The sequence below is a fragment of the Patagioenas fasciata genome, chromosome 1 (assembly GCF_037038585.1).
Source record: "Patagioenas fasciata isolate bPatFas1 chromosome 1, bPatFas1.hap1, whole genome shotgun sequence".
NCBI lineage: Eukaryota > Metazoa > Chordata > Aves > Columbiformes > Columbidae > Patagioenas > Patagioenas fasciata.
The window spans coordinates 174,984,364-175,011,390 of record NC_092520.1 but is presented as its reverse complement, the minus strand read 5'-3'; the positions used below and the strand labels follow the sequence as shown (position 1 = coordinate 175,011,390).

The following is a 27,027-nucleotide window of genomic DNA, read 5'->3' as shown; positions in this document are numbered from 1 at the left end:
TTGAGAACTTCTTTTAAACAAAACCATGTGTTCCAGGGAGGAAACATTTTTTCTGGTAAACAGCTGAGCCCTTAACATTTAGCAACATAACTGTGTTTGCAGTTATTGAAAACTGAGTGACCGAGGAAGACTGTTTCTGGGGCTGAGGACTGAAAGCATTTTGCTTGCCGTCAGAAAGCCAGCCCTTTCTTTGATGTATGTCCTAGATGTAAGAACCAACTATTGGATGGTCCCTTCTTATGGTTTTAATAAAATTTGTCTCATATCAAAATGCTGCTGAGTTTTAATGTTGACGTTGCGCTGAGCAATGCTCTCTGCTCCGGCAATGCTGCCTCCTGCTTTCCAGAAATACAGCTGTGCCCTGGCATTACTTGCAAAAATTGCAGCCTTAAATAATTTCCTTGCCCCTCTGACCTGTGCCAGGAAGGACCCTTCACGCATAGATTTCCTTGCTGGTAAGGAGAAGGGGGTCATTCCTCCGTTGGTCCCCGGGAGCGGTACAGTGCGAGCAGAGAGCGGTGGCAGCAGGAGGTAGCTGAGGAACAGGAGAAATTACCTGCCAGACATGAGCAGCAGCCATGGAAAGTTCAGGAAAAAAAAAAAAAAGATAATCAAGCTGGAAACTGCAAGCAGCAACAGGGACTAAGAAGATGGGAGACCCCCACCTGCAGCTCCTGTCCCCCATTCCACGAGCCCCCCTCTTTTGGAGGCACTTGCGCAGCTGCAGGGCTGCAGGGCAAATCCAGCCGAAGGAGAGCAGGGCAGTTTTATTTAGGACAAGTGATTTTCCAAGTGGCATGAGGGAGGGGAAGGCGTTGGGTGGCTTTGAGATCACACACCACTTCCTAGTCCAGCAGCTGGAAGGGAAAGGCCACAGCCCCAGCTCCCTCCAAGCTGAGGGAGATGATTATTCCTCTGCCTGCTCCTCTCACTGATGCTGATGCTGAACTCTGGGCACCACGTTGACCCTTGGAGTACGAGGGGATCTGATCTTGTTCTTTTGTAGCCCTCAAAACAGCTGGGCATGCCTGCAAACTTCAGTACCTACCAGCTAAGGCCAAAATGAGATCCCATGATAAAAGTTCAAGGCCCTGCATTCCTCTTCTTATTGCTTTCCTGAGAGGATTCTCATTTTAATCGGACTTACAGTACTTTCATCCGGTTATCTCAAAGTACATAATGACTGCTGTAATTACTGGCAATAATGAGCTAATTAATTCTGCTGGGTATTATTTTCAACAGATAAACACTATTAATATCTTTGCTGTAAGAAAGGGGAAACTGAGGCAAGGAGGACCAGTTGTTGAGTAAATAGGTTTGATTTACTGCTAGTAGTATAATCCTTTCCTAATTATATTTGTACACATTTATATATTTGCTTCTTAGTATGCTTTGTGTTATATTTTATTTCAGTAATTTTGTATGTTATTGTTTGGGCAGATAGCATTTAGCAACAGTTGGTTGTGTGTATGTACTAAGGTTCATTTAAGAAAACTGTGTTGTTTTTGGAAAAATTAACAGATGCTGCATGGATTTCATTTTGTTTGTTTATAGATATATTGGATTTATCTTAACCTTGGGTTTTCCTTTTTCTTCCTCCTTTTTTTGTTTCAGATGATCTTCTTTGTCAGAAAACAAACCAACATTCAAATCACAAACAAAATTATCAACAACAAACAAAAACAAACAAAGAAACAAAAAAACCCCACCAACCAAAACACAAGTAGCAGTTTTTTCTATTTATTTTCTGTATGCTTCAGCTTGCATTTAAGTCTCTAACAGGAAAAGGTAACTGAATGGGACCTAATATGTAAAGAACTAGGGTATTCTAGTGTCTGTGTAGCTTGTAAGGCAGAGGTATGGTTTTACTACTGTATCAGTTAATTACCTATATCTGTAGTTCCTATTCAGAAGATATATGCTAGTGTGGTAGCATTCACCAAAGGGTATAATGTTTCCCGCAGTTCAGGTACTCTTCCCTAAACTCATTCAAAGGGTAAACAGGTAAAGGGGAAGCTATACCAAAAAGAAAAAAAAAAGACTTAATTTTGTCAGATTTTTCTGATACTTAACAAAACTAACCGATCTGGAGTAGCAAATAACTACCCAATTCTTTAGCTTTTATCTCTAAGGCTGTGCTCCAGCAAGCACACGTGCTTAGTTTTACTATGACATGTAATATAGCACAACTTCAGTGGAACCATGTGCTACATGAAACTAAGGACATATGCAACTACTGGTAGGATCAAGTCTCTAGATAGGAACTAGTGTCACAAAACTCTTATTTGAACAACTGCTCTGCTCCAAACTTCTTGTTTAGTAATGGCCTGACTTCTAAAAGCATTTAGGCGTTTATGTGCACCCTGATATTTTTATAAAGCTGGCACTAATTCCTTACTGAACTATGGATTAAGGGTCTCCAGAGAGTCTGAAAACCTTATATAGGCTTTATTTCAGTCAACTTAATTCTAAGGAGACTTAAAAAAAAGAAAAAGTTAAAATTAGTCTCAGCCATGCCAAAAAAAGTGCTTCACAAAGAAGGGAAATAGTCAATATGACAAAACTAGTTGAAGTAATACAAGACTTGGAATGTTTTCAGGAATTTAGTTGCAAGAAGAGGCAAAAAACCTCTGAAAACCATAACATACTTTCTAAGTTGATGCTGTTAGGTTTGACGCTGTTAGCCGTGACAGCTTTAGTTCTGAGACTTCCTGCTTTTCAGACTATTTTCCTATCACTTATTTGTCCTTGCAAGGCTCCTTCCACCTCTCTTCTAAAACATATAGATTTGTGCACTGCCTACAGTTCCCGGACTTTTCCAGAAGGCTAATATATGTGTAATCTTTAAGCATTTTTGGACTGGTTTGAGCATAACCCTATTTGCGTTTTCCCTTTTGTTCAGAGGGAGACAACAGCGATCTTGCTTGCAATAAAGCCCAAACAAGGGAAGCCGAAGTGTGGGAGTACACGAGGGAGCTGGTGGATAACTGTTACAGGGCTGTGAATCTCCACTCATGCCTTCTCTCATGGCCTGTGGTATTAATCCCAGAGTTTAGGCTGGGTTTACCAAATACCCGCTTCAGTTCTTACACACAAGACTGTGGAGAGCTCAGCCCTGAGGGTGGGTGGCAAGAGAAATGCTTGCGAGCATCCCGTTCAGATCAAACAAAAGTGCTTTTTCCATTAAAAACACACGCATGCCTGCGTTTCCCTTCCACTCCCACCCCGGGATAGTGCGTGGCCTGAAAGAGCCCAAGCGCACCCCAGGGGAAAGCCGGGACGGGGTATTTCCTTGCTAGCGATGGCTGACGAACCCTTGAAGATTTGAGGAAAGCTCTTGGTGGGTCAGCAATCCCGAGCTCTGGAGCGGCTGAGGGGCCAGCAAGGGCGACATAAACCGCAGCTGTCCCCACCTACAGCCCCAGGGTCACCTCCTGCCCGGCCCCAGGAGAGCGGGGAGCAGGGGGGTCTTTGCTGGACGCTGCTGTACCGCGCAACGCCTCCTGCCTCCCTTCCCAGCGCACGCAGGGAGTTTTTGGATGAAACGTGGGTTTTGTCAGTTTATTTTCTCTTCGGCATAAAGCTTTTTGGTTTTTTTTTTTTATTATTATTATTATATTTTGTACCATCGAGGGAAAACTGCGGTGGCTCTCGCGCCTCCGAGTTAAGCAGTGCGTAAAGCGCCTCCCAGTCTCACACAACCACTGCCCGCCGGGCCCCGGTGGGGCTGCGCGGCCACTGCCCGCGGACGGGGGTGCTCCTCACATCCCCGCTTCCCGCAGGTCGGGGGGGCTGTACCACCGCCCGGGCGCCGCGCCGCCCCGGGGCCTCCCTCCCGGCCCGGGCTGCCATGTCTGTGGCGCAGCAAGGCCCGGGACCGGCGGCAGGAGCGCCCCGCCCGCCGGCGCCGCGGGGAACCGACCGGGCGCCGACACCCATAAGGGAGAGAAGGAGGGCAGCGGTGGGACAGACCCGCTCGTCCCGCCGGCCCCTCAGCCCACCGGGCCACGGGCACCGGGGCGGAGCGGCCGCCTGCCCTGGGCCGCAGGTTACGAGCGGCCTCTCCCGGGCGGCCGACAGAAAAGAGCGTGAGTGAAGACGGGAGGAGGAGCCTTTTTTTTTTTAATAAAAATTCCCTTTGCCTTTAAGGGGCGGAGCCAGGGGAGTTTGCGGAAGAGCCTGGCGAGAGACAGCCGCTGATTGGGCGAACGTGGTCTCGTGACGACGGCCGGGCGGGTCCACGCTGCTCGCCCCCCCGCAGCACGCCAGCCCCCCGCGTTCCATTGTGTGCGCCAACGAAGCCGGGCCCCGCCCCCAGGCCTGGCCCCGCCCCTTTTTTCTCTTGGCTCATTTCCGGCCGCCGCCGCCGCCGCTCGCTTCCCTCCGAGGACTCGGGAGAGTGAAGAAACAACAGCCGCCATTTTGTTTGTGTGTGAGCGACTGAGGGAGGGAGCGAGAGGCCGAGCCGGACGGGGCGAGCCAGGGGGAGGGCAGCGCAGAGAGACCCAGGGGCCCGGCCAGGGGACGGGGAGAGAAGCGAGGAGCCCAGACGCAACCCCCCCCCACCCCGCGCCAGCCTGCCCGACCTCTCTCTCTCTTCTCTCTCTCTCTCCCTTTTTTCTTCTCCTTCTCCCCGACTTCTTTCTCTCCCCCGCTCCCCTCAGCCCCCGCTCCGCCACACACGCCCCAGGAGCGGCCGCAGCCGGGCCGGCGCTGAACGCCAGGCAGGGGCAGTAGGGAGCCTGCGCTCGGGCCCCGCGCTGCCTGCGCTGTCCCGCCCCACCCCCCCGCCGGGGAGCGCCGGGACCCCCTCCCCCTCCCGGCCATTTAACCCACCGCGAGGCGAGTCCCCCGCCTTTCCCCCGGCGTAATTTTTTCTTCTATTTTGTTATTTTTAATTTTACCCTCCTTCTCCTCTTGGAGGGGTCGCTGAGCGGCCTCCTTCTCTTCCCCCTCAACTACCAACCTCTTCGCTTCCTTCCCCACCCTCGCAGAGGCGAAGAGCGAGTCCCCGCCGCGCCCGAACAGCGCCCGAGGTTTTTCTCCCTCGCTTTCTGCGCCCAGCGTAGCGGAGCCTGGGAGCCCCCTCCCTGCCCGGCGCCAGCGCCCGCAACCATCCTCGGCCGCCCGGGAGAGGGGAAGGTAGGCAGAGAGGGGGGGAGGGGCCGGCTTCTTCCTCCTCCTCCTCCTCGCTCCTGCCCCTCTGCCTGCACCGGAGGGGGGGGCAGCCTGCAACTGAGAGCGAGAGAAAGAGGAAGGGGAAAGAAGAAGGGGGTGGGGGGGCAGAGAGGGTGTTGAAACCCGCCCCCCACCTTCCCATCCCGCGATCGGTGCTGCCTCCATCAGGACAACAACCCCTCCTCCTTCCCTGCACAACAAGATGTGAAGCGGAGACTCCTGGGACTTATCCTCACCCTCCTCATCCTTACAGCTCCCCTTTCTGCAGCCATTAGCGACGGGCGAGGAAGAAGCGAGTGGAGCTGGGGACCCCGCGCACGCCTGGCCGCTCCCCCCGCCGCCTCCCCCCCAGCCCTGTCGCTGGCGGTGGGTGTTTTTTTGCAGGGTGGTGTTGGAGGGGGAAGGAGCCGCTGCTAGAGGACGGTGATCTTTTTTTCTTTTTTCCTCCTCCTCTCCCCTCCTTCGCCCGCCTCCTTGTGGCGATGAGGAGGAGGAGGACGGCGCCGAGGAGGAAGAGGCTGATGGCGGCAGTGAGGAGGCAGCAGGAGGAGGAGACCCCCCGAAGGATGAAGAAGATGACGGTGGCAGTGGCGAGGAAGCACCAGCAGCACAACAGCCGGGATTAATTTTACTGAAAAAACAAAACAAAAACAAACAACACAAACCACCAGCTTTTTTTTTTTTTTTTTTTTTTTTGGCGGGGGCTCTACCTGCTCTTCTCATCTTCGATCAGCCCTTTCGCTTGGAGGAAGAGGCCGCTTCGCTCCCCCCACCCCAGCTCCTACCTTCTCCCCGCTGCTCCGCTGCCGCCCTCCCGGAGCCTGAGGGGCAGAAAAAGGGGAACTTGGCCCCCTCCTCCGCCGGATCCTCCTTGCTCGCTCTCGGCCTTATTGTTGTTCTTCAGCCGACTCGGGGCCCGAGAAGAAGGTGAAGATTTCGGGGTTCCCCCCCATCGTCTCTCTGCTCCGAGTGATTGTCTAAAAAAGAATTAAAAATGGCCGAGAATGTGGTGGAGCCGGGCCCGCCTTCAGCCAAGCGGCCTAAACTCTCCTCACCGGCGCTCTCCGTGTCTGCCAGCGACGGCACAGGTCAGTCTCGGGGTCCGGGCCCTCCTCACCTCTCCGTGCTGCAATTATTGCCCCTTTTCTCCCCTCTTCTGCCTAAATCTCCTTCTCGCTGCTGTAACTCGTGCCTGCCTTCGTCCTTTCTGTCTGTTTCTCCCGTTTTCGCTCGATTTGAACCTATTGGCATTAATGGCACAGGGAGGGTGTTCGGGTGTTTTTGCCCTTCTGGTGATTGAAAGCAAAGCCTTTCAGTTTATATTGTGCTTTTGAGCAACTGCAGATAAGACTTAAAAATTTGGCATTTTCATGTCTTTCACAATAGGAGCTATTACTGAGCTCTTAGCTAAGCATATGCGTTTAATGCCAGATGCAGAAATACGAAATAGTGCTGAAGATGATGCTTTTGTACACTTTATCGTTGAATTGCATGTGTACATTTGTACACACAAATGTGTCTTGTGTCTTAATTATTTTGCATATGCAAGGGTTTTTTACAGCTCGTTTAGAAATGAGATTTCTCTATTTTTCCCTTTTTCTTCTTACATGCAGTCTGCTTATTTGATTTATTTTTTACAATCCTTCTTACTCTTCCTTGCAGAAGGGTATCTAAAAACTGCTGTTCTGATTCAAATAGACCATCGACTTTAGGAAAAAACAGTTAAAAATCCAGATCCCAGGCTTGGAGCATAGGGTTTATCAAGACTTTTCTTAGAAATGAGATGTTGTTTCACCTTATTTGCATTAAGAATCAATATGGAGTGCAGTTCATCTTGCGTCTCCCATTTCTTTGCTGCGAGACCAAAATGTCTGAAATTTCCCTGTAGACGTAAGGGCTGTGAAGATAAAGGGGCTTCTCTGCAGTCCTGCAAGTCTTTGGTGATGCTGTGAAAGCAGATGGGAGGCTGGAAATCTTAGGTGTCCCGATCCCTAGCAAATACCCACTGGTTGTACTGGGAGGGGAAAGGGAATAACAAAGGGCTGTTTAGCTTTTCAATGCTTCTTGCGAAGCAGATGAGTATTTGGTGTTATTTAGCTATGAGAGTACCTGATTACCTGTCCCACAGGAGTTTCTTTGAACTCGCTTTGCATCTTTTTAGCCTCTGCTTTGGGAAACATAGGGAAAAGAAACTTCCGTAGCACTATGAGATGCAGAGGAGGCCTCCTGCCAGTCTGGTGAGTGGTGACATTTCTGATGCCACCGGTGGTCTTGTTCAGTGTGGTTACCGCTGGCAAGAAAGAGTTGGTGGAGTTAAAAAAAACCAAACCTCATTTGACAGTAAACAGAAGGTTTTAGTAGGTGGTGTTTGGTCAATCAGTGGATGTGATTCTACTTGGAATCATCTTCAGAATTTTGGTTTTTTGCTTTCTTTAGGTGAATGTCATGTTAGTTTTGAACAGTTTGTTTGTACCTTGTAGAGATGTTAGATAGAGGCAATATTACGTTGTAACTGGAGGACATGACTGTTCCTAATATCAACAGGTCTTTAGTAAGAGAGAAGAAGAGGGCTGGAAAAGCTGCTCTTTAGCTAGACCTAGTTGTTGGGTTTGTTTGCTGGACTTAGAAACCAGTACTTTATTCAGTAGTAACTGTTTTTATGTTGTCTTGATGGTCGTTATCTTGTTCTGTTTAGGGAGGTAAAATAAAAATGTATTTTGAGAGAGAAGTCCTAATACTTCAAAATATGGAAGTTAAAGGTATATTTTCATTCAGATGAACATGTATCTAAGTTAAGATGTTTGTGATCAAATAAGGTTCGAATCATTTGTGAATGCATTTCAGCTTAACAGGTGTAGATTTTAACAGAACAGTCTATTTTAATTGTTACTTTATGGAGCCATTTAATAAATGAACTTTTAAAAGTTATGATGGGAGACTAGGGATTGTTGGACAGTTTCAGGAGTACACAATGGAGATAATTTTTCTGAAAGTGATTGAGGTTGTCATCACTTGGTAACTATGCAGAGGTTCATAGTGGTGTGAACAGTTTATGCTGCTTAAAAACTGTTAAAGAATTCTTATTCCTCTGGGGTTTTTTTTGTTGACAACTTACATGGATCTGGGACAGTTTAATTTTCTGTGTTTTTTAACATGATATCATTTCTATTACTTTAAATAAAGAAAATCAAACCTTTTAACTAATAAGCTTGTTTTCAGAGTTATATTTTTTCATTTGCTGCTTGAGAGACTGCAGCTTTTCTTGTCCCACTTTTGCTGTTGTGGGAAGCTGCTTTGAAGTTTGCATTTTTTTTAACCTATCTGCTCCTAAAATTTGCTTTGGAATAGTGCAAGCAACTTTCATTAAGTAGATTCCACTTATAGAATCTGTTGTATTGCTCCCACTCCTTAGTTAATTATAGAAAATAAATAACATGGTGCTTATGTACTTACTCAAGCGCTCTTTTTAAAACTGTCAGATTCACAGCATCATTAGAGGGAAGAAAGTAAGAAATTTGCACTGTTGATGAATCTTTTTCAGCACATGTGCATAGTGGATCTTTTAGTGTGTTTTGCTGTTAACTTTTGGACTCCTTTCTTAATCTGAAATAGTGCTTCAGCTTGTTAGATACCTAGAAACAATGAATGACTCTAGTTAACTTATTCCCAAACTTGCAGAAGTGTATTTATATTGAAGATGAAGTAGAATCTCTTAATTCACTCATGTTTTTGCTGTAGACTGGGATGATACTGATGTCCTGGGCTTGGAATATGCTAGACTCAAATGCTGGTGGTTTTCTTCTAAAAAAAGTAGTGGGTAAAGATTGTGCTAATACACTTGATTTATTGGCAGCAGTCAAATACAGCTGCATTTCCCACTGTTGTTGCAGTGCCACATCTTCTTCTGTCTTAAATGGTTCGTGTGTTCCCTGCTCAGAATTTGCATTGCCATAGAACACACTGTATTAGTGTAGTTTTGAGTTGCTTTATTAATGTCAATTGCTTCTTTCGGAGGGAATAATAAGATAGACTTAAAAGGAGACTGAAATGTTTGTAGCACATTTTGTAATAAAGTTTATTTTGAAGTAATTTAGAAAGTCTTGGTATTGTCAGTGTTGTGTAGTAAATTAGTAATGAATTTTTGAATGGTGTCATCTTTTTCTTAAATGTTGTGTAGTTGCAGAATAAGCTTCAGGAGCAGGACTGTGTGGATTCTCTTAAACTGCCAGAGGTTTTCTACAACTTTTTTTTTTTCTATTTAAATGTTAAATTTGTTGCAAAGAAGAATGGTAATTATAGATGTATCTTGCCCAGATGTTAAGTTTTCTAAAGCTATTACAGCTGTATGGTGGGGTCACCTCTTGTTGGTACAGTATCCTTAGTGTGGGATGTGAGTTTCTGACACTGGGTGCTGGCACAGCTCTTCTGTCCCAGCGTGGTTACATTGATGTAAGTACATTACATTGATACATTGATTTGCCAGTGTAGCTCGTTTTGCTTACCTTTCCTTATTGGTAGAAACACTGTTTTGATATGTTGCACCTAGATTAACAAGACTTTCTTAAACATTGTATTAGTAAAGTGGGGTACACCAGTCTATTTTTCCCCCAGTAACTCCAACAGAATAATTTTACTACAATCTGAAGAGTTATGTCCTTGAGTAAATTAGTGGAAGTCTTTCATAAAGATACATTTTTAGCTGGATGCCTTAAACTAGTGATTTTTTGATGTATATATTTTTTTGTGAACCCCTTGATTTTTTTTTTTTCCTGCAGGTGCACTGAAATTGCCATGTACTGATTTCAGGAAGGGAGGGTTTAATTATCTTTTACAGCCCCCCTTTAGAAAAAACATGTTTACTGCAAACTAGGAAAGCTTTTTGGGCTGTGAGTTCAGAACTGCTGTGTTTCATCAAGGAATAAAAATGGAGTATACCCTCTGCTGCAGCATGGCTGTACGGCATCATGTCTTTGAGTTGTTGAATCTGAAAATAGGATTTTTAAGTGCTTAGTGTTTCTGGCTTGCTGTAATATTGGAAGCCAGTTTTCTTCAATTAGTTGTCATGTGTTATATCAGAGATCGACTTACGTATTTGTGGTATGTTTCTTAACATCCTACAGTTTACTATATCCAGAAGTTGAGTTTTTCTGAGTAATAGCATATCTTCAATCTCCCTTTCAGTACCTGTCTTTTTGTAAAGTCTATACGTTCCTTTTTTTTTTTTTTCCCTTCAGGAACTGCTTCTGACCTTTAAAACTTTACTCTCCCTTACATCAAAGGTGTAAGACTTGTAACAAAACTTCTCACCAGGACTACTGCAATTTTGACTGATACTCATCTTTTGTTTGTTCCAAATGTATCGGGATGTTTCTTTGCTCAGAATGAATCATATTATATTAATCTTATCTCACTGTGTTTTCCAGAGGCATATGCAGGGTTTTCATTTGTTTTCAGACAGCTATGCTGTTTTCCGTACTGTTTGTTTGTACTGCTTTTAAAATTAAACAGTTTTCACAAATCTGCTTTCTGACTAATGTTTAAGACAAAGTTATTAGCTACATTTAACTTAGAGCCATCAGTTAAAATATTTTTATCCCTATTGAAAACCACATTTTTTCCCCCCAAGTATTAGTAATGAGAGATGCATTAAAACATGGTTAAATGGATGGCATATACTGTAAATTGAGTATTGCAGTGGTGGATGCTTGTGTGGCAAAAATGGGCATCTTTGCCTTGTAGCTGAATAGGTACTAGAAGTAACTGCATTAGGAGTAAATGTAAATTAAGACAGTTTAAATCTACAAGATTTCCTTTTTTTAAAAGTAAACCAATCATTCATATGGTGCTTAGTAACTTTTTAAAAGAAAGTCTTGCAGACTTTTGAACCTCACAGATTTTCAAACTACTGTATCTCTGCTTTTTTCCTCTACTCTTTCACCAAGTGGATTGTGTGTGTATGTACTTTTTCTGAGCAGTGTTATGAACCTTTTTTTTTAAGGAAATATCCGCCACAACACAAAACCCATACGTATTGTGATGTAAAACTGAATCTGAGCACTTAGAAATAAAAAACCTTTGAGACTTGAAAATGAGTTTACAGCTGCAACTTAAAAATACAGATTCAAAAGTTTGATATTGCAAGGAAAAGCTGTGTGCTGAACTTGGGAATTTAAATCCTAGATTAAAAAACCCTACTAACCTATGTGTCTTGTCCCTCATGGTCCTAAAGCAGGGTTTGGATTTAGTCTAGAGAGTCCCTAGTTCAGGTTATTGGTCATTTGTTTATTTGTAGAAAACCAAAGTATATCTGGGAATGGTCTAGTGAACTGTAAGGTTTAGTGTATATTTTTAGGGGATGTGGGTTTTATAAGGTACTACAGATAAAGGCTGAACTCCTACAGTAGGAATTGTGCTTTCTTGTACCATTACAACTTGGAGAAAATGGCCTTATTAGATTTTAATTTTGTATGATTTAGTGAGTATTTCTTGCAAAATCTCTGTAGAATGCTTTATTATCTCCAGTGTGTCACCTCAGTGTCTTGCTTAGCTGCTTTAGCAGGAACAGCCTTTCAGTGCCTGTTCTAACCATGTAATTATACTACGTTAACCTTTCTCTTCACCCAAACTAGTGCCCCCTCTGAGAGGGCTTAGCGAAAAGTCATTTACATTTATTATTTGACAAATGGAATAATTTTGCTGTGTAGATTTCACTGACAGATAAACAATGCGCACCTGTCTCCAAGGATTTGGCTTTTCTGTCTTTACTTTAAAGTGTAGCAGCATGCTGAAATAAAATACATCTGTCTCTGCATATGGATGTATGCACTGACAAAACATCTGCGGTTACATAGAACTTCAAGTAGAACTTGAATTAGGGCAGTTCACAGAAATCCTCTCCCTGAGCAGTAAGTGACGTATCTGAAAACATGACTTTGTTCTCTTCCTAAATAGCAACAAGTTTCCTTAAAATGGATTGGCATATGAATGTAGTTAAAGTTATCTTAAAAACGTGACATACTATATTCTTCTTCAAACATGCATTTCTTCCAACACTTCTTGAAGAAAATGAGAGAAAGGGGTGTTGAATTCTGATGATTTCAAAGCATAGTAACTTGTGGTTTTGTTGACAACATCATTGTGTTTGTAGGAATAGCAAAGAGATAAAATAGCGGTCCGAACTAGGATTTGTACAAAAAAAGTGCAAGACCTTTCTATTATTGGTGCCTGTGAGATGGGTCAGAGAAAGATTTTGGTTTTTTGTATTTGATGTGCGAAGCACCTCTACTGCACTTTTTGTTGCATCTCTGTAAGAGATGTAGGTAGAGTTTTGAACTGTATGTGTTTGCTTGCAGAATCATGATTTATTTTATTTTTTTAGGTTTTTTTCTGGTTTTGTAGAACTCCCAACTACAAGTGAATATGTAATTTCTCTTACAACATACTCTTACTGTGTTAATGAACTAAAATAATCTAATTCTCAGGGGTTTTTTAATAGTAATGAAAAAAAAAATTCTGGGAAAATGCTGGCATATGTCTTGCTCAGTACAAATTCTGCTGAAGCTAAGCTGCCTTTTATGTATTCATAATTTCAAGAGCTGTAGGCAATCAAGATCTGCTGAGTTCTGTTTTTTGTTTACTTTTATATATATTTTTGTACGTAAATTCAGCATTGTTTTATTTTACTTGGGAGTAATGTCAGCTGGATTCAAGTCAGTAATACTTGGAAAATGGACTTGACTTTTTGGTAATTGTATATACAGATTGCATCATTTCAAACTTGTTGTTAACTTGACAGTAAGGTGAACTTTACTCTTTTCTTGAAACTGACTTGTAATCACTTCTAAAATGAAGCTGATTCAGTGTGTTTGTGCACAAGTGCACTTTTCCTAGCTGCATGTACCCAGTTTGTGTCGACCAGCATAGCAGACCATCAAGGCATCTCTAACTTCCCAGCACTGTGCACACAGCGATCCCGAATTTATCAGATTCCTGACTGAAATACCATTCTCACTGTTTAATGATACCACAGACCAACAGTAGTTAACTTAAGGTGGTCTTATGGGAATTTTGGTGGCATACATGGGGTATGGGGTACATGGGGAATACTAATTTACAGACTTTTTGATAAAGATGAAGATAGCCCAATGAAATTTATGCAAATAGCAGCATGTTCACAAGGGAATTATTAAATGTGTGACTTGAGCGTTTTGGAGTTAAAACTTCTAAACTTTTTTGTTTTATTTGAGTCTCCAGTGATGCTGAAACTAGTACCTTTGCATTGCGTTAGTTGAAAGTGTGAATAGGCAGGTACACAAACAACAGTGTCTCTGAAATTCCCCTTTAAGTTAAAATATTAAACGTACTCTGTGTTGATTCTTGTACCTAGTCTTTTCCATATGATTACACCACTTCTGTTTCTCTACAACAGCTACAATTCCATATTCCATTTAATTTTCACTATTATTTTCAGTGGTAAACACATGCTATCATCTGTACCTGTAAACAGTGTTTTTTAAAGAACTTTGAATATAATTATGAAAGCGAAAACAGTTTGTTATGAATACAATTTTCTTCTGAAGTTGCAAAAAACAGAGATCAACCAAAGTCTACTAAAATTGGCATTTGTCTTTATCTTAGTTTGGGACAAGTAGGACTTAAACTTGCAGATTATTGAGACTTTGCAAAATTAGGAGCTGATGGTTTTGACACCAGTGTTTGAATAGGGGTTAGGATATCTTAAAATATTAAATGTGATGGGTCCTAAAATAGTCTTCGATAGAACACTTACGTTTATATTCGGATGTTACAATTAATGATGAAACCGTGTACATTCTAGGTGGTGAATTTGAACCTTTTTGACCAGCAAGCCCTTGCTTGTTTTTAAAAATCGGTGCCTGAAGTCAGTGCACTACAATGATGTGCTAACGTGTTTTGTACCTCTGTGCTTGCTGTCTTCCAGCAGTTTTGAGTGTGTCCTTTTTAGATGTGTTTTCTGCTTGTATCATTTGCAGTCTGTCTTCAAATTACCAAGTTTCTTGATGTGGTGAGCAAATTCAGGTCTTTTCTGGATCAGCGGGGAAACAACCAGTGCTTCCGCAGTTTCTTGCAGGGAATAGAATTAGTATGAAATTCCAGTGCTGAAGACTTTGTTACCCAAATAGGACACTACAAAATAAGAATTTCCAGTTGCTGTTGTGTAAGTAATAGTGAAGACCTCTGCATCACACCTCCACTTTGGGAGTGGGTGATGCGTAGGGTTATACAGGGACTGCTGTCCTGGGGTTTTGGAAGCAGTAGCTGCAACAGTGAATCTTGACTTCAGTATTTTAAACTGATGTTGAAATTTTACCCCTTTGTCTTGCATCAAGTTACTAGATGAATTTAAATTAACTCTACATTTTAAGGTAGAAAAAACTGTTTGGCAGAGTTTTTGCTACCATTGGGTAATTGTGGCTTCACAGAGGAGCTACATGAAAAGTCTTCTCCTGTAATGGGCTTTAATGGTAAGAAGACATCTGATCTCCAAAATGCTGTGTAGCAAAATTCTCTCACACCCACCTGGTAGGAATCTTAGAGTTTTTGCCTTTCTCAGACATGTTTTCTTCCCCTGATAAAATTGCCTAAACATGTCTAGCTTAATTTTTTGCCATTGCAGAGGCCTTGGGAACTGATGACTTTCTTTATTAGCACTTTGTTTCATGTCTGTGCTTCTCCTTTGCTTTTGCATTTTCATGGATACCTGAAAATTGTCTTGTGAGAATGTGTCTCCTTGTGCTGCCTTTTTTATTTTTAAGTTTTGAGTTCTGGCTTTTTTTTTTTTTTTTTTTTTTTAGAGCATTTCAGGCAATACATTTTAGGGCCTGTGATGCTGATGCTTGACTGCTTGAATGGCTGGTTTCTCTGGGATATTGGTTGTATCTTCTAGGCACTTTCTCTGTTACATTCAGGCCCTGTTCAATTCCTGGGTAGCTTTCCTGTCACCATGCAGGGAAGACACTGACCTCAGCAGCTTTTTGTTATTCTTTATCTGAAAGCACACCAAAGGTACCATGTTTTCTGTGAAGTCCAACATCAACTGTGGCTCCTGTCAACCCTGTCACATGCATGCTTTGTATTCAGTGTCCTGTATTAAGCCTTGTCCACTTGGTTCATTGTGAACCTAATGACTGTGGTATTATTTGATCCACTGATGTATTTCTGGAGCCCAGAAACATTTGTGCAGAAAGATGACTGTTCAGCAGCTTTCTGATTTGATATGTCTGTGTCCAGAACATAATATAAATAGGGTGCAGGGACAGGACCTGTAAAGCCTCCTACCTCTGTAAGATCAGTAATGAGGTAACTGCTGGAGTAAGTTGTTGTCTTACATGTCTGCTATGTCAAGTTCTTCAGGTGTCACTGTTCGCATGACGCTGTTTCTTCAGATTCAATCTCCAGGAAGAGTTGGTGTATGCTTGAACATATTGAGTCTGAGGGTACAGTACACATGAGAGTAAAAGTGTTCTTGATATTTTGTAGCATGTGGGCAAGTTCTTAGAAAACTAGTGTTATTCACTGCTGTGTATTTACTAGAACCGGATAATCTCCATATTGATAGAAATGCTTATGTTATTCTGAAAGGTGAATAGAGGTCTGTTGTCTCAATCCAGAAATGAGAAAACAACTGAATCATGGCTATAGGCTAGAAAGCACGCAGAAGAAACTAGCATGTGCCACTTGAACCCACATGTGGCTTTCTTTGCGAAGTAGTTAGTGTGGGTATATTTTCCTTGCATTGTCAGAAATCTCTGCCTTGCCTTGCATGCTTTGAGGGCTGTTATATCACCGGTGCTGCCAGGTGATCTCGCAGTAAAACAAGCTTGAAATAACTACGTAGTAATTTGTTTGAAAGTTGGCTGCTCATAAGGCACTGATGTCTTACTGACTTAAGAATCTTGATTGCACACTTGGGCTTTAAACTAGTACGGATTCAATTTTGGTGCCAGGTGGGTTTCCAACCCAGGCTCTCGGTTTCTGTGCATGTTGGAGATCAGACACTGTCAAAGGCAGACTTCTTAGAAGTCAGTTCTTTGTAGGGTCCAAAGCTAAGAAGATAATCTATAGCATGCAATACAGGTTAGGATACTGATTTTTGAAGTTGCTTTCTCACAGTTTAGGGTGCAATTCATGTTACTTAATCCAGTCTAACTGGACTACCATTGAAAGAAACGGACCTGCTCCATCAACTGTCTTTTCTGACCCACTTTCTCACTACAGATCTAACGTAGTAAGGGCAAGTCAGGCCAGTTTCTTGACTCTATAAAAAAGACTTGCTTAAGTGTTCAGTAGTGGTGCATTTCCTCAATGGAATTATTATATGCCTCTGCATGTTGAGACTACCTCAGGTAAAGACTTTCTAATTACCTGCTTAGATGTTGTTTTGTAGGGCAACTTTCCTTCTCTTTGCTTTGAATCGTAGGTGGCAGTAGCAATCTATTCTGTATCTTCTTGTTACCTATGGGAAGTAATACACTAATAATACTGTGAATAACATAATGTGGAATCACTCTGTGCTACTCTGTTGAGATCAGGATATAGCTCTGCCTCTTAATGCCTGCATGTTACTGGATGGTTTGGGGCTCTTAGGCTAGATGCTGTCTGTTCTGTTGCATCCTGATTTTTCTGTGTCTGATCATACTCTAAGGTCTTGAGGGATTATGAATTGGGTAGACAAACCATTGCAGGACTAATCTGCCTCCTTCACCTTCCCACAAGCTTTTTTTAGGAAGAATTTTTTTGTGGATATCCTTAATGAAACAGGCTGCAAGGCTTGCAGTGGACTCTGTACTTCCCATGCTACTGGGAAGTCAATCAGTTCTATGAATGTTTATCACCATTGTCTTAAGCTATGCCTTCGGCTCTTGTTTGAGTGTATGTGCCATTGTTTTCATGTGACCTGAGCTGTCTGGACCAGCCTTGTCACTTTTTGGCCACAGGTGGAACTCTATACACTGATCATTAGGATATGTATTACATGTAAAAGACTCTGAAATGGATTACAACTCTTGCCAGATACACACAAAGTCTTATTGATCGTTATGGTCTTTTGAGACTATTCGTGTTTCAGTCCTGTGTCTGAAAACTTCTGCCCCCTGGCAGCTGACTAAAAATGTAATTTTCATAGTTGACCAAACAACTCTCAATTTTTGTGGGGTTTTTTTGTTGGTGTTTTTTTTTTTTTTCTTTTTTTTTCTGGTTTTATTGTTTATCAACTGACTGAAGAAGACTTCAAAGTTTTGGTTTTGGAAAAGACTTACAAGAAGACCAAACTTGCACCAGAATATTGCATTGTTGGTATTTACTACTCATGATTTTTGCTTGTAGCTGATAGTATTTTGTGATGAATCTTGTGTTGTATATTCTCTAGGATTAAAAAATCTGAACAAATTTGTTTCATATGGAAAGAACAATTTACGTTTTTTGATGTAAAGAACTAATCTGATTGGGATTATCTCACAAATATTTAGTTCTGCATTGGTGGTTTTTTTTTTTTTAAAGTAGCTGTTGATTTTTTGTGGTTTGAGGTGTTAATGAAAATAATTAAAAACACTTTGAGTTTTTATGATATTTTTCTTCCTGTTCACGGGTCTCACAGAATGACCAGGCCAAGGAGCTCAGGTAGCTCGTACCTGAATACTCCAGTTGGATATGAACGGGTGAGCCTTAAAGCTGGTATTAGCTTCTCATTTATGAGGAGAGAGAATTTGAAAAAGAATGAGATCTTCAGAGAAGCAGATTAATATTTTGTTGTGAAGAAAGATAAACAAATCTTTGTCTCTCAAAAACAAGAGTTGCGCTGCCCTTTTACAGTGCTATAACTGAAATAATCTCAATGGGTCTTTCTGAGAAAATGCTCTTTGATGGTGTGAAAAAAAAATTAGTTCTTCCTATTTAGACATTTACTGAACACTTGCCAGGTGGTTTTGTGAAAGGCTTGATATACAATGGTCTGATCTTAAGAAAGGCAAAGTGGGGATTTTTGTTTTGGGACTCATCCTGTCTTGGGGATGTCCTGTCTGTTCAAGAGCACAAGCTTTTTCCCCAGGTACAATCACCAGACTAGCCTTTGAGCTTTGTGGGCATCTTTGCCCATACAGCTGTTTCCTGGTGTGCAGATGGGAGGTTGCTGTGTGTGCCGTTATGGTTATGTTGTACTTACAGGGTTTGTGCTGGTTCCTGTTCTTTCCAGACACTTAACTTTCAATTTCAGTTTTGTTCATCGTTAAGGAGAACTTTCTTTTTTTCTGGACAGCAGACTAACTTGTGAATTACTGATTGTATGTTTTACTCCTTTCTCACTCATGGGCTGTTTGTCAGGGTATTAGCCAGAGTGTTTTCTGGATGTAGTGCTTCGACATTTGCCTGTTAGTCATCCTAAGAGGCATCTTAAGGTGCTGTTGAAGCTGTTGTAAACTGTCGTGTATTTTTTGGCTGCTTGCTCCGTTTCCTTGATCTCCCCTCTAATTTGAGGATCTCTTCCACTGTAACTCTTCCCATGATCATCCATATTTAATTCTTCAGCTAACCACTAAGCATTGTAAGTTGTTTTGGGGGAGTGTGTGTTTTGAGAGTCTACTGACACAAAACTCTAAACTCATAATTTTAAATGAAGGAAAACTTGGACAAAGCTTTGTTCTTCTGATTCTTCCCTTGCTTCTGAATCTTCAAAAGTGACAGTCATGCTGAAGAATACCAGTGATGCAAATGAAAGATTAGTCCTTAGTATGTGTAGCAAAGCATAACTTTTAGCATGAGACTTACGTTAATGAGGAATGGGCTAACCGATTTTAACAGTTTAAAATATAGCTCTTTAGTGGAAATTTTCTATCTGTCTCTGGTGCTTTGCAGTAATGAAGAATATATAAATGGAGTTATAAAATACCCTCTGTTGTGGTATGCCTGCACTCTTGCCAACCTCATACCATGTTTTCAGAATTCTTAAGTCATGATCTTATCTGTGATAACAGTTGCAAAGTTGTAGAAACTCTGTTAGTACTGGAGTTTGTCAGTTTGGGTATGGTATCATGTGAAAAATGTAGAGATAGGTAATGCTGATGAGCTTTTGTGACTTACGTGCTGTTTAGCAGTAGTCTTTTTCCATTTATGTTTAGACAAAGTCCTCTTGCCAGCCTCTCTAGAATTCAGTGTAATTGACATTTCCTCTTAAATGCAGTTGCTGAGATAATGAGTAGTATTTTGGGTAATTGTCTAGATCTAAGTTTTTGAAAATACAGTGCAATACCTCCTACAGAGCATCTACAAAATGACCTTTCTGGGAGAAGTGGTGCTGAAATGTTCTAATAATTAAAAACCCCCTTCCTTTACTAGGTATTCTCAGATTCCAAATATTAAGCTTTACAGCCTAGCTGTACGTAGATACATCACACAGGGCCTCAACTTTTAACCATAAACTTTCTAGGTTATTTTTGTGTTATCGACAATAGACTAAACACTCAGGTGAAGGTGCGTGCTGCTTTTGAAAACATAAGAACTTACTGTTTTCTTGAGCAAATGGTTTCTGGGTACTGTGTAATATTCTTGTGTCTATATATCCCAAATAGTAATTTTTCTCCACTTAGCTACCTTGGGGATTACTTTGAATGGGCTTTTGAGATGTGAATTTGGTTTTTTCATCCTAGTGTTTTTTTCACAGCTTTGTGGCCTGGAGGGTTACTTTGATTGTTTTCTGACAGTGTTGTGGGAAGATATTGGTTGTCCAGTGAAGTTCAATGGAATTTTGCAGTTTTGTACTGGGAATGACTGGATGTGGAAACTTTAAAAAAAAAAAAAAAATCAAACAAACTCCAAAACTCAACTCTATTTTATAAATAGTAAACTTTTTAAAAACTGTGTTACTTATATTAGTTATGTCTGTACCAAAAGTGACAGAGTTAATTGAAAGTTAAAAATGAAGACAGTGCTTTCCCATCAACCTTTTAATTCTTTGTAGTAATTGCTGTCTAATTCCATTGGCTAACTGTGGTGGGATTTTTTAAATACAATTTTTTTTTCCTTCCTGGTCAATCTTAAATTGCAAGATTATAGTCTGAAATATGCAGTGATCTTTCAGCACAAACTGTTGTGGGAGAGTGAAGTAGAATGATCTTCTCTAGTTTAGACTCTGTAAAGTTTAGAAATCACTTTTATCACGGCAAATTGGATAATTTTCAGTAACGACTAATATGGGAATTTTGCTGGAACACGAAGTTTTGCTAGTTACTTGAAATTAAAAAATTTGCAACTAATGAACAAGATTTTTCTTCAAGATGCTACTGATTGCTCTGACCTCATATAAAATTTTTGTTTTTCAGATTTTGGATCACTCTTTGATCTGGAACATGACTTGCCAGATGAACTGATCAGCTCCACAGAACTGGGACTCACCAATGGTGGTGACATTAATCAGCTGCAAACCAGCCTTGGCTTGGCACAAGATGCTGCCTCTAAACACAAGCAGCTGTCTGAACTTTTACGGGCTGGTAGCTCCCCAAATCTCAATATGGGAGTTGGCGGCCCTGGCCAGGGCATGGCCAATCAAACCCAACAAAATAGTCCTGGAATGGGAATGTTAAACAGCATGGTGAAAAGCCCCATGGCACAGGCCGGGTTGACTTCTCCCAGTATGGGAATGGGTGCAAGTGGACCAAACCAGGGTCCTTCAGCCCAATCTGCAGCAGGAATGATGCCAACAGTGAACAGCCCAGTTAATCAGCCTGGCATGGGCATGAACACGGGGATGAATGCTGGCATGAATCCTGGGATGCTGGCAGCCGGCAATGGACAGGGGATGATGCAGGGGCAAGTCATGAACGGTTCAATTGGAGCAGGCAGAGGACGACCTAATATGCCTTACCCAAATCCGGGAATGGGTAGTGCTGGTAACTTGTTGGCTGAGACACTGCAACAAGGCTCTCCGCAGATGGGAGGACAGGCTGGACTGAGAGGGCCACAGCCTGGAGCCCTGAACAAGGTAAGACAAGCTCAACTTGCCTTTGTTACCTTCCTTCTTCTTGTTGGCTTTGTTGTGTAAGATTTATTCCTCTGCAGTATGCATTGTATAGAATAGGATTTTTTTCTTTTAAGAATCCTGGATAATGTAGTAAATAGTTTATATGCTGCTTAAGCGGAATTTGTGGTAGTCATGGGAGGCAAAAACTGAGTCTTGCACAACAAGTGAGATGACTGCTGAATTAAAAATCCTATTGTAGGTTGTATTTTATTCTGTTTTACTTTTGTCCACAAATGTATTTTTCTATCTAATGTGATGCAGGTATTGTGAGTATGATGGGAATCCATGAGGACCCTTTAGGTGTTGTGGTGTTTTTTTCCAGTGTGACACTTAATGAAAGTATTTGTTGTCTGAGATCAGCTGAGTGTTCATGCTGTAGCAGATGCCAAGAGGCATATATAGAGGTTTGAATGGATTGATACACTGCATGTGCTAAGACATACATTGGCCTTGTTACAAAATAGGTATTTGAGTTAATGGTGGAGAACGAATGCTTGCATAAACACCTGAAGACAAATGTTGGGTTCTTAAAAGACTGTTAATCCAACTCGGTTCTAGCTGTAAAATTTACGAAGGCTTTGTCTATAGGAGAGTAAACTAGAAAGCAGAAAAAAAAAACCCTCTTATGCTGAAGGGTGAAATAGATAGTAACTCATGACAACTTTTTTCAAATATCTAAAAAGATGAGAGAAGACCTAGCGGTTCAAGTGACAAAAAGAGATGTCTACATTTAATTTTTGTCTTGTACAATTAGCTTTTTTTTAGATTAGGGAGCCACTTAAGTATTTCTTAAGTTTTTAGTGTTTTGATCAACAGCCTAGAAAATAAATGTTTCAATTCACTTTAGGTGTGTATTTTATGTTTCTTGAGTGATGAGGGAAAAGTTTTTTCTGAGGTGATTTGTGATACTTGAATAGATCTATCTGGGAATGCCTCAAGTCAATCCACTTGGAGGGCTTGGAATGATAAGTAACATAGTCCATAAATGTATTTGAAACGTAAATGGACATTATGCTGTGTATTCATGGTTTTGCTGTGCTTTAATGTATTAAGTAAAATTACTTTAGTGTCTTGTGAATGTTATTAATTATGAAGTTTTTTGATTTTAGCTATTTACTTAAACACAGTGCTGCTAACAATAGTTCTTATATATATATGTGTGTCTAGTAATCAGTTAATTTTGTGGTCTGGTAATTTCAGATATTTTTGCCTGTTAAAGTTGTTGCAAACCTTCATTTCTACAGTAGAAAATTTGTATGCAGTTTACAGTGGAAAGAAATATGGAACTACTTTAAAAGTATTCTTGTATTGGAATTATATAATACCTCATTCATTATTCCTTGGCTAAAATAATAATAATAATAATAAATTTATCTTTAGAAAGCTGTATTCAGAAGTCAAAAACAGATTTATTGGGTATTTGGGTAAAATGCGATTTCTTAATCCTTACTTACCAGAGCTAAAGTAGGGTTATGCCCTATAATAAACTCATTTATCTAGGAGAAGTAGAGAAAAGACACAAACTTTTTGCTGATGTAGTCCAAAATTAAATTGTCTTCCTCACTTGCTTAAATTTTGAAAGATGCTGTACATCTAAGAAGATTTTATGCTTTTGGGAATATTCAGGCCAAATACTTTTTTTTATTTTTAATTTGTAGTCCCAGACTGGTTAAAAATACCTGGAGTTCTTTAATTGCTGATAAAAAGCCTTGAGACTTTTAGTGTAAGTGTAGCGGGTATTGCCGTCATAAAGGACTTGAAACTGCCGGATGAGAAAGAACAGTCTGAAATGGAGGCTGAAATTCCAGAATGTCTTTAGTTGGTTTGGTTGTTGGCAGGGAGCCTGTGTTTCACTTCATGCAGTGGAGTTCGCAAAATCTGACAACATTAATGCCTGACTGTTTTATCTCTCCACCCATCTGCTTTTGTTTTTCCCACCTACAAATCTTCAAAAAGTAGATGAAAACAGAGGACACTAAGCAGTTGTTTTTAAAAGCTATCTTTTTAATTGGGAAATTTAATACTGTGTTGCTGTTAATGTGGGAGTTTGTGTAATAACTTCTGTAGGTTTCCTTTATCACTGCAAAAAAATGTGCCTTATCCAGGAGCTGTCCTTCAATAGGAGAAAAAACAGATCAGACACTTTGGTTGTGTTCGACTTGGTCATGTTGGCTGGCCAGAGTCAGGCCCTTTAGGTGATGGGAGGGCTGCATCTGGGAGTTCTCTCTCAGTAAAACAGAGGCATGTTGTCTGCAGTAGTTTGGATGGAGGAATAGCTTTGGTTTCCTATGATGATAATTAATTTATGGAGAGGATGTTATGCTCTTCTAATGGTAAAGATGAGCTCCAAGTGTCTAGTCAATTTGGAAACTAAAATTGGTTATGTTTCTGCGTTGGTTTGTTGTTGCATGGAGTTCCTGAAGTGTTTTCTTCTCCTCTCAAAACATTGGCTTGTGGAGTGGAGCACTTGCTTTAGACATTAGCCATGTACTTCTCAACTTTTTTAGTTGTGCATGTTACTTTTCAGGACTCAGAATCTCAGATGTGAATGATTTATTTGGGTTCACCTGGTATTCATAAACTTATACTGTTAGAATCTGCCGTGTACATCCTGTGATCTAATGCTGTAGTTTTATGTATAGTACATAGTTCTATGTAAGCAGTCACTGACATACAAAGAAGCAGTGATGTCAGCACACCATCTCTCTGCCAGTTACATGACAGGCTGTGTTGAGGAACTAAATCATGCTTGAAACTCATGTCGTTATTTAAAAAAACCTTTTAATTTGAATTGTTTTTCTAGTTCAATTTATACTCATCAGATGGAAAGCTAGTGCTGATATTAGGGAGAGGACCTATTAAAGGAGTTGATATTGCCAGTTAGAGAAGGGTGTGGACCCTGCTTTGGTGACAGTACCAGCTTAAAAATGCTTGTGGAAGTCTAGCCTGAAAGGAACTGTTACAAGTTTGGAGGGGAAGGGGATTGTAACCAGTTTTGCTTTCTTGAATAGCTTTTTGTTTTCTATGTGCTTGGTTGTGTGCAAGTTAGGAGGATGACAGACATGCCTATTACTCTTAAAATAGAGTTTTGGAAATTGTAATGCTTTGATTCTTTCTGTGTTTAAGCATTTTTTGGGCTTTTTGTTTCACTAGGTAGTTTTACAGCTTTGATTAATTTAAAAGTAAATGGATAGCAAAGTAAAGCTCTATAATAAGAACAAATTCATGTTTCATGGTTTGAGCCATTTTTCATTCAGAATTATATCCAGTTAAAATGTTCAGTTTGTTGTTCCACTGGGATCTGTCAAGAGTGCCCAGTTACGGTCTTACTGTCCAGGCTGTTATTAGGAGAGGAGGGTATTTTGTGGATAAGTTGGTGTGTGCATTTCTGGGATAGTGCTGCTCATCACAAAGCGATGAAGTTCACCTGGCCTTCGAGTCATTTAGACTTCATGTCTTACTGATTCAAGAAGTGTTTTGTTACTGAAGTAATGAAGTGAATGTGAAGGCAGTTCAGATTAGTAAGGGCATTACTCTACCCCTGCTATGTAAGTATTTCTCTTGCGTGTGAAATCACTTGAAACGTTTAGGGTTCCAATAGCAATTCTGTGTCGTTTGTGTTACTGTTTGAGTATATACAGGGTTCTCTCATAATAAATATACTTGATTTTGACAGTTTAACCTCCTTTAAGAAGAACCAATGGCAGTATTTTACAAAGACAAATGTAATTCTTCAAAAATTTCTAATGTCCTTTAAAACAATAAGAAATTTCGTTCTGTTCAAAGTTGCAGAGAGATTGAAGATGATGTTACTTTCAAACTGTAAAATTAGATAAAGAAAACAAAGCACCTTATGTTCCTTAGTGTTCACATATTCAGCATCGTATTTTAAGTAGAAGGTCAGTGTTCTTGGGTGCCTTATTATTTTCATTAGCTGTTTGATTCAACGGTTAAATTTGTCCCCATTCTTTAGACTCTCTGACTAAGTGAAGCATACAACGAAGTACCATTAAAATCCATTAAAAGTGTAGTTGTGTGTTCTGATCCTTTGCTGCTGCTTCTTTGGTGAATGAAGGTAAAAAAATGGATATCTTACTTTATCCCAGTGCAAGGAGGGGGAATGTTTGTTTATGAGAGAGAAATGGAGCAGTAAAGGCTCATCTTTGAGTCATAATTTCTTCCATAATTGGCAGTGAAATAATACTAGTGTCTTACAATAGGTGTCTTAAAATATTACACAGTCAAGTGCAAAGAATAACAATCAATAACAGTCCTTGGCAAGGAATGCAGTGGATACCACTGGCAAAATTGTGTTGTTAGGTTATGCCTGAGTTCAGTAATGCTCTACCAGTTGATGGAGTAGCATGAGAAAGTCATGTACAATAAATTGTTTTTAAAGAGCCAGCTGGAATTTACCAAAACTAACTCTCTGGTTTTAGGAAAGTTAATCACCTTCTACTTGTGAACATGTGCATATGGAAAGGTACTAGATACCCATTAGTATGAACTTAAACTAGTACATGCACTGCAGTTACCCTGATAGAGGTAGATAGTTCATATTGCAAATGTTCAATTATTTGGAAGAATGCTGTTGAAACTTAATTCTCTTTCTTCTCCATGCTTACATTTATCTTTGCAAATCTTTAAACTGGTCATTGTTCAATACTATTACTGACATCTACTTGTCTTTCAAATATTGGACTGTCAGTGAAGCAGGTTTTTGGTTGGGTTTTTTTGGTTGTTTTTGTTTTTTTACAGAGAAACAATATTTGTAATGTCTATGTACATAGTTGTAACAGCTATTCCTCCTCAATTTGCACTCTGTGGTATCAACAGTAAAACTAGAAGCAGAGTTAATTAATTTACCTTCTTCGAAACTGAATATGCATGTGTTTCATGACATTAAATCAAAATTTCGGGGGATTTTCTCCACTTTCATAGTTGCTTTTCTCAGATCAGAGTAGTGTCTGAACAGCCCTGTCTGATGGTGCTGATGCTTGTGAACTGGGATGTTTCTTGGACTCATGTCATCCATGCTGTTTACATGATGAGAAGTGCACATTTTCCTCCATTCTGGTAATGACAGCCCCTGCTGTTGGAGGCACAAAAGTAATTTTCCACTGTGTGTGAAAAAGGTAGTACCATATGAGATTACCTTTGCTATGAGCCATACATCATCTTTTACTGTTTTCCTTGTTTCCTCCTCTTCTCCTTTACTGTGAGGTAGGTTTTTGTCTGCTCTTCCTTGTGTGTAAGTTCTTGCATGTGTGATGAAAGTAAGCTGTGAGGCAAGGAGAGGAAGAAAAATAGCAGATTACATGGATAAGAGAAATGGGAAGAGCAGCTGAAGGAGGTGGTGGCCAGGAAGGAATGAGTAGTTGTTGCACTCGCTGACTTACAGCTATGACTCGGCCATGTATGTTTTTGCATGGTATTGCAGATGAAGCCTTGTACTTGTCTCATGCCATGGTACTCACCACACATTTCTTTGACTGATTCTTCTGCACTCAAATGTTTTATTGACCCCTCACTCCCAATAGACCATTAATATGATGAGCAGCTATATGTCAGTCTTTCTGGTTGTTTCCTACTGATAAAATTATACAGGATTATTTTTTATTCTTCTGTAGTCATTAGGTCATCCATTTCTTCCTGTTTTTCTACTTTAATGTTTTTCAACATGTCACATCAAATTACTTGAGCATGTTCCTAGTTGTTGTGCGAGGGTCACAAGGCCACCTTGTGTGAGGTGAAGGATCTTCTGAATGATCCTTTTCTTGAGTCAGTCCAGAATTGCCTGC

At 40.8% G+C, this 27,027-nt stretch overlaps 1 protein-coding gene across 2 annotated transcripts in view; it reads left to right on the top strand.

The window, feature by feature from the left end:
• The first annotated feature begins 4,344 nt into the window (after positions 1-4,344).
• The window catches only part of EP300 (E1A binding protein p300), a 64,707-nt gene continuing 42,024 nt past the window's right edge, over positions 4,345-27,027 (top strand). The window contains exons 1-3 of one of the 2 annotated variants that reach the window (XM_065835725.2): positions 4,345-5,142; positions 5,432-6,266; positions 20,529-21,187. In XM_065835725.2, coding sequence (XP_065691797.1) covers positions 6,173-6,266; positions 20,529-21,187 — 753 coding nt within the window. In that variant the 5' untranslated portion in view covers positions 4,345-5,142; positions 5,432-6,172. Of the gene's footprint in view, positions 5,143-5,431; positions 6,267-20,528; positions 21,188-27,027 lie in introns of those variants that run through there. The other variant, XM_065835734.2, reaches the window with a different exon arrangement.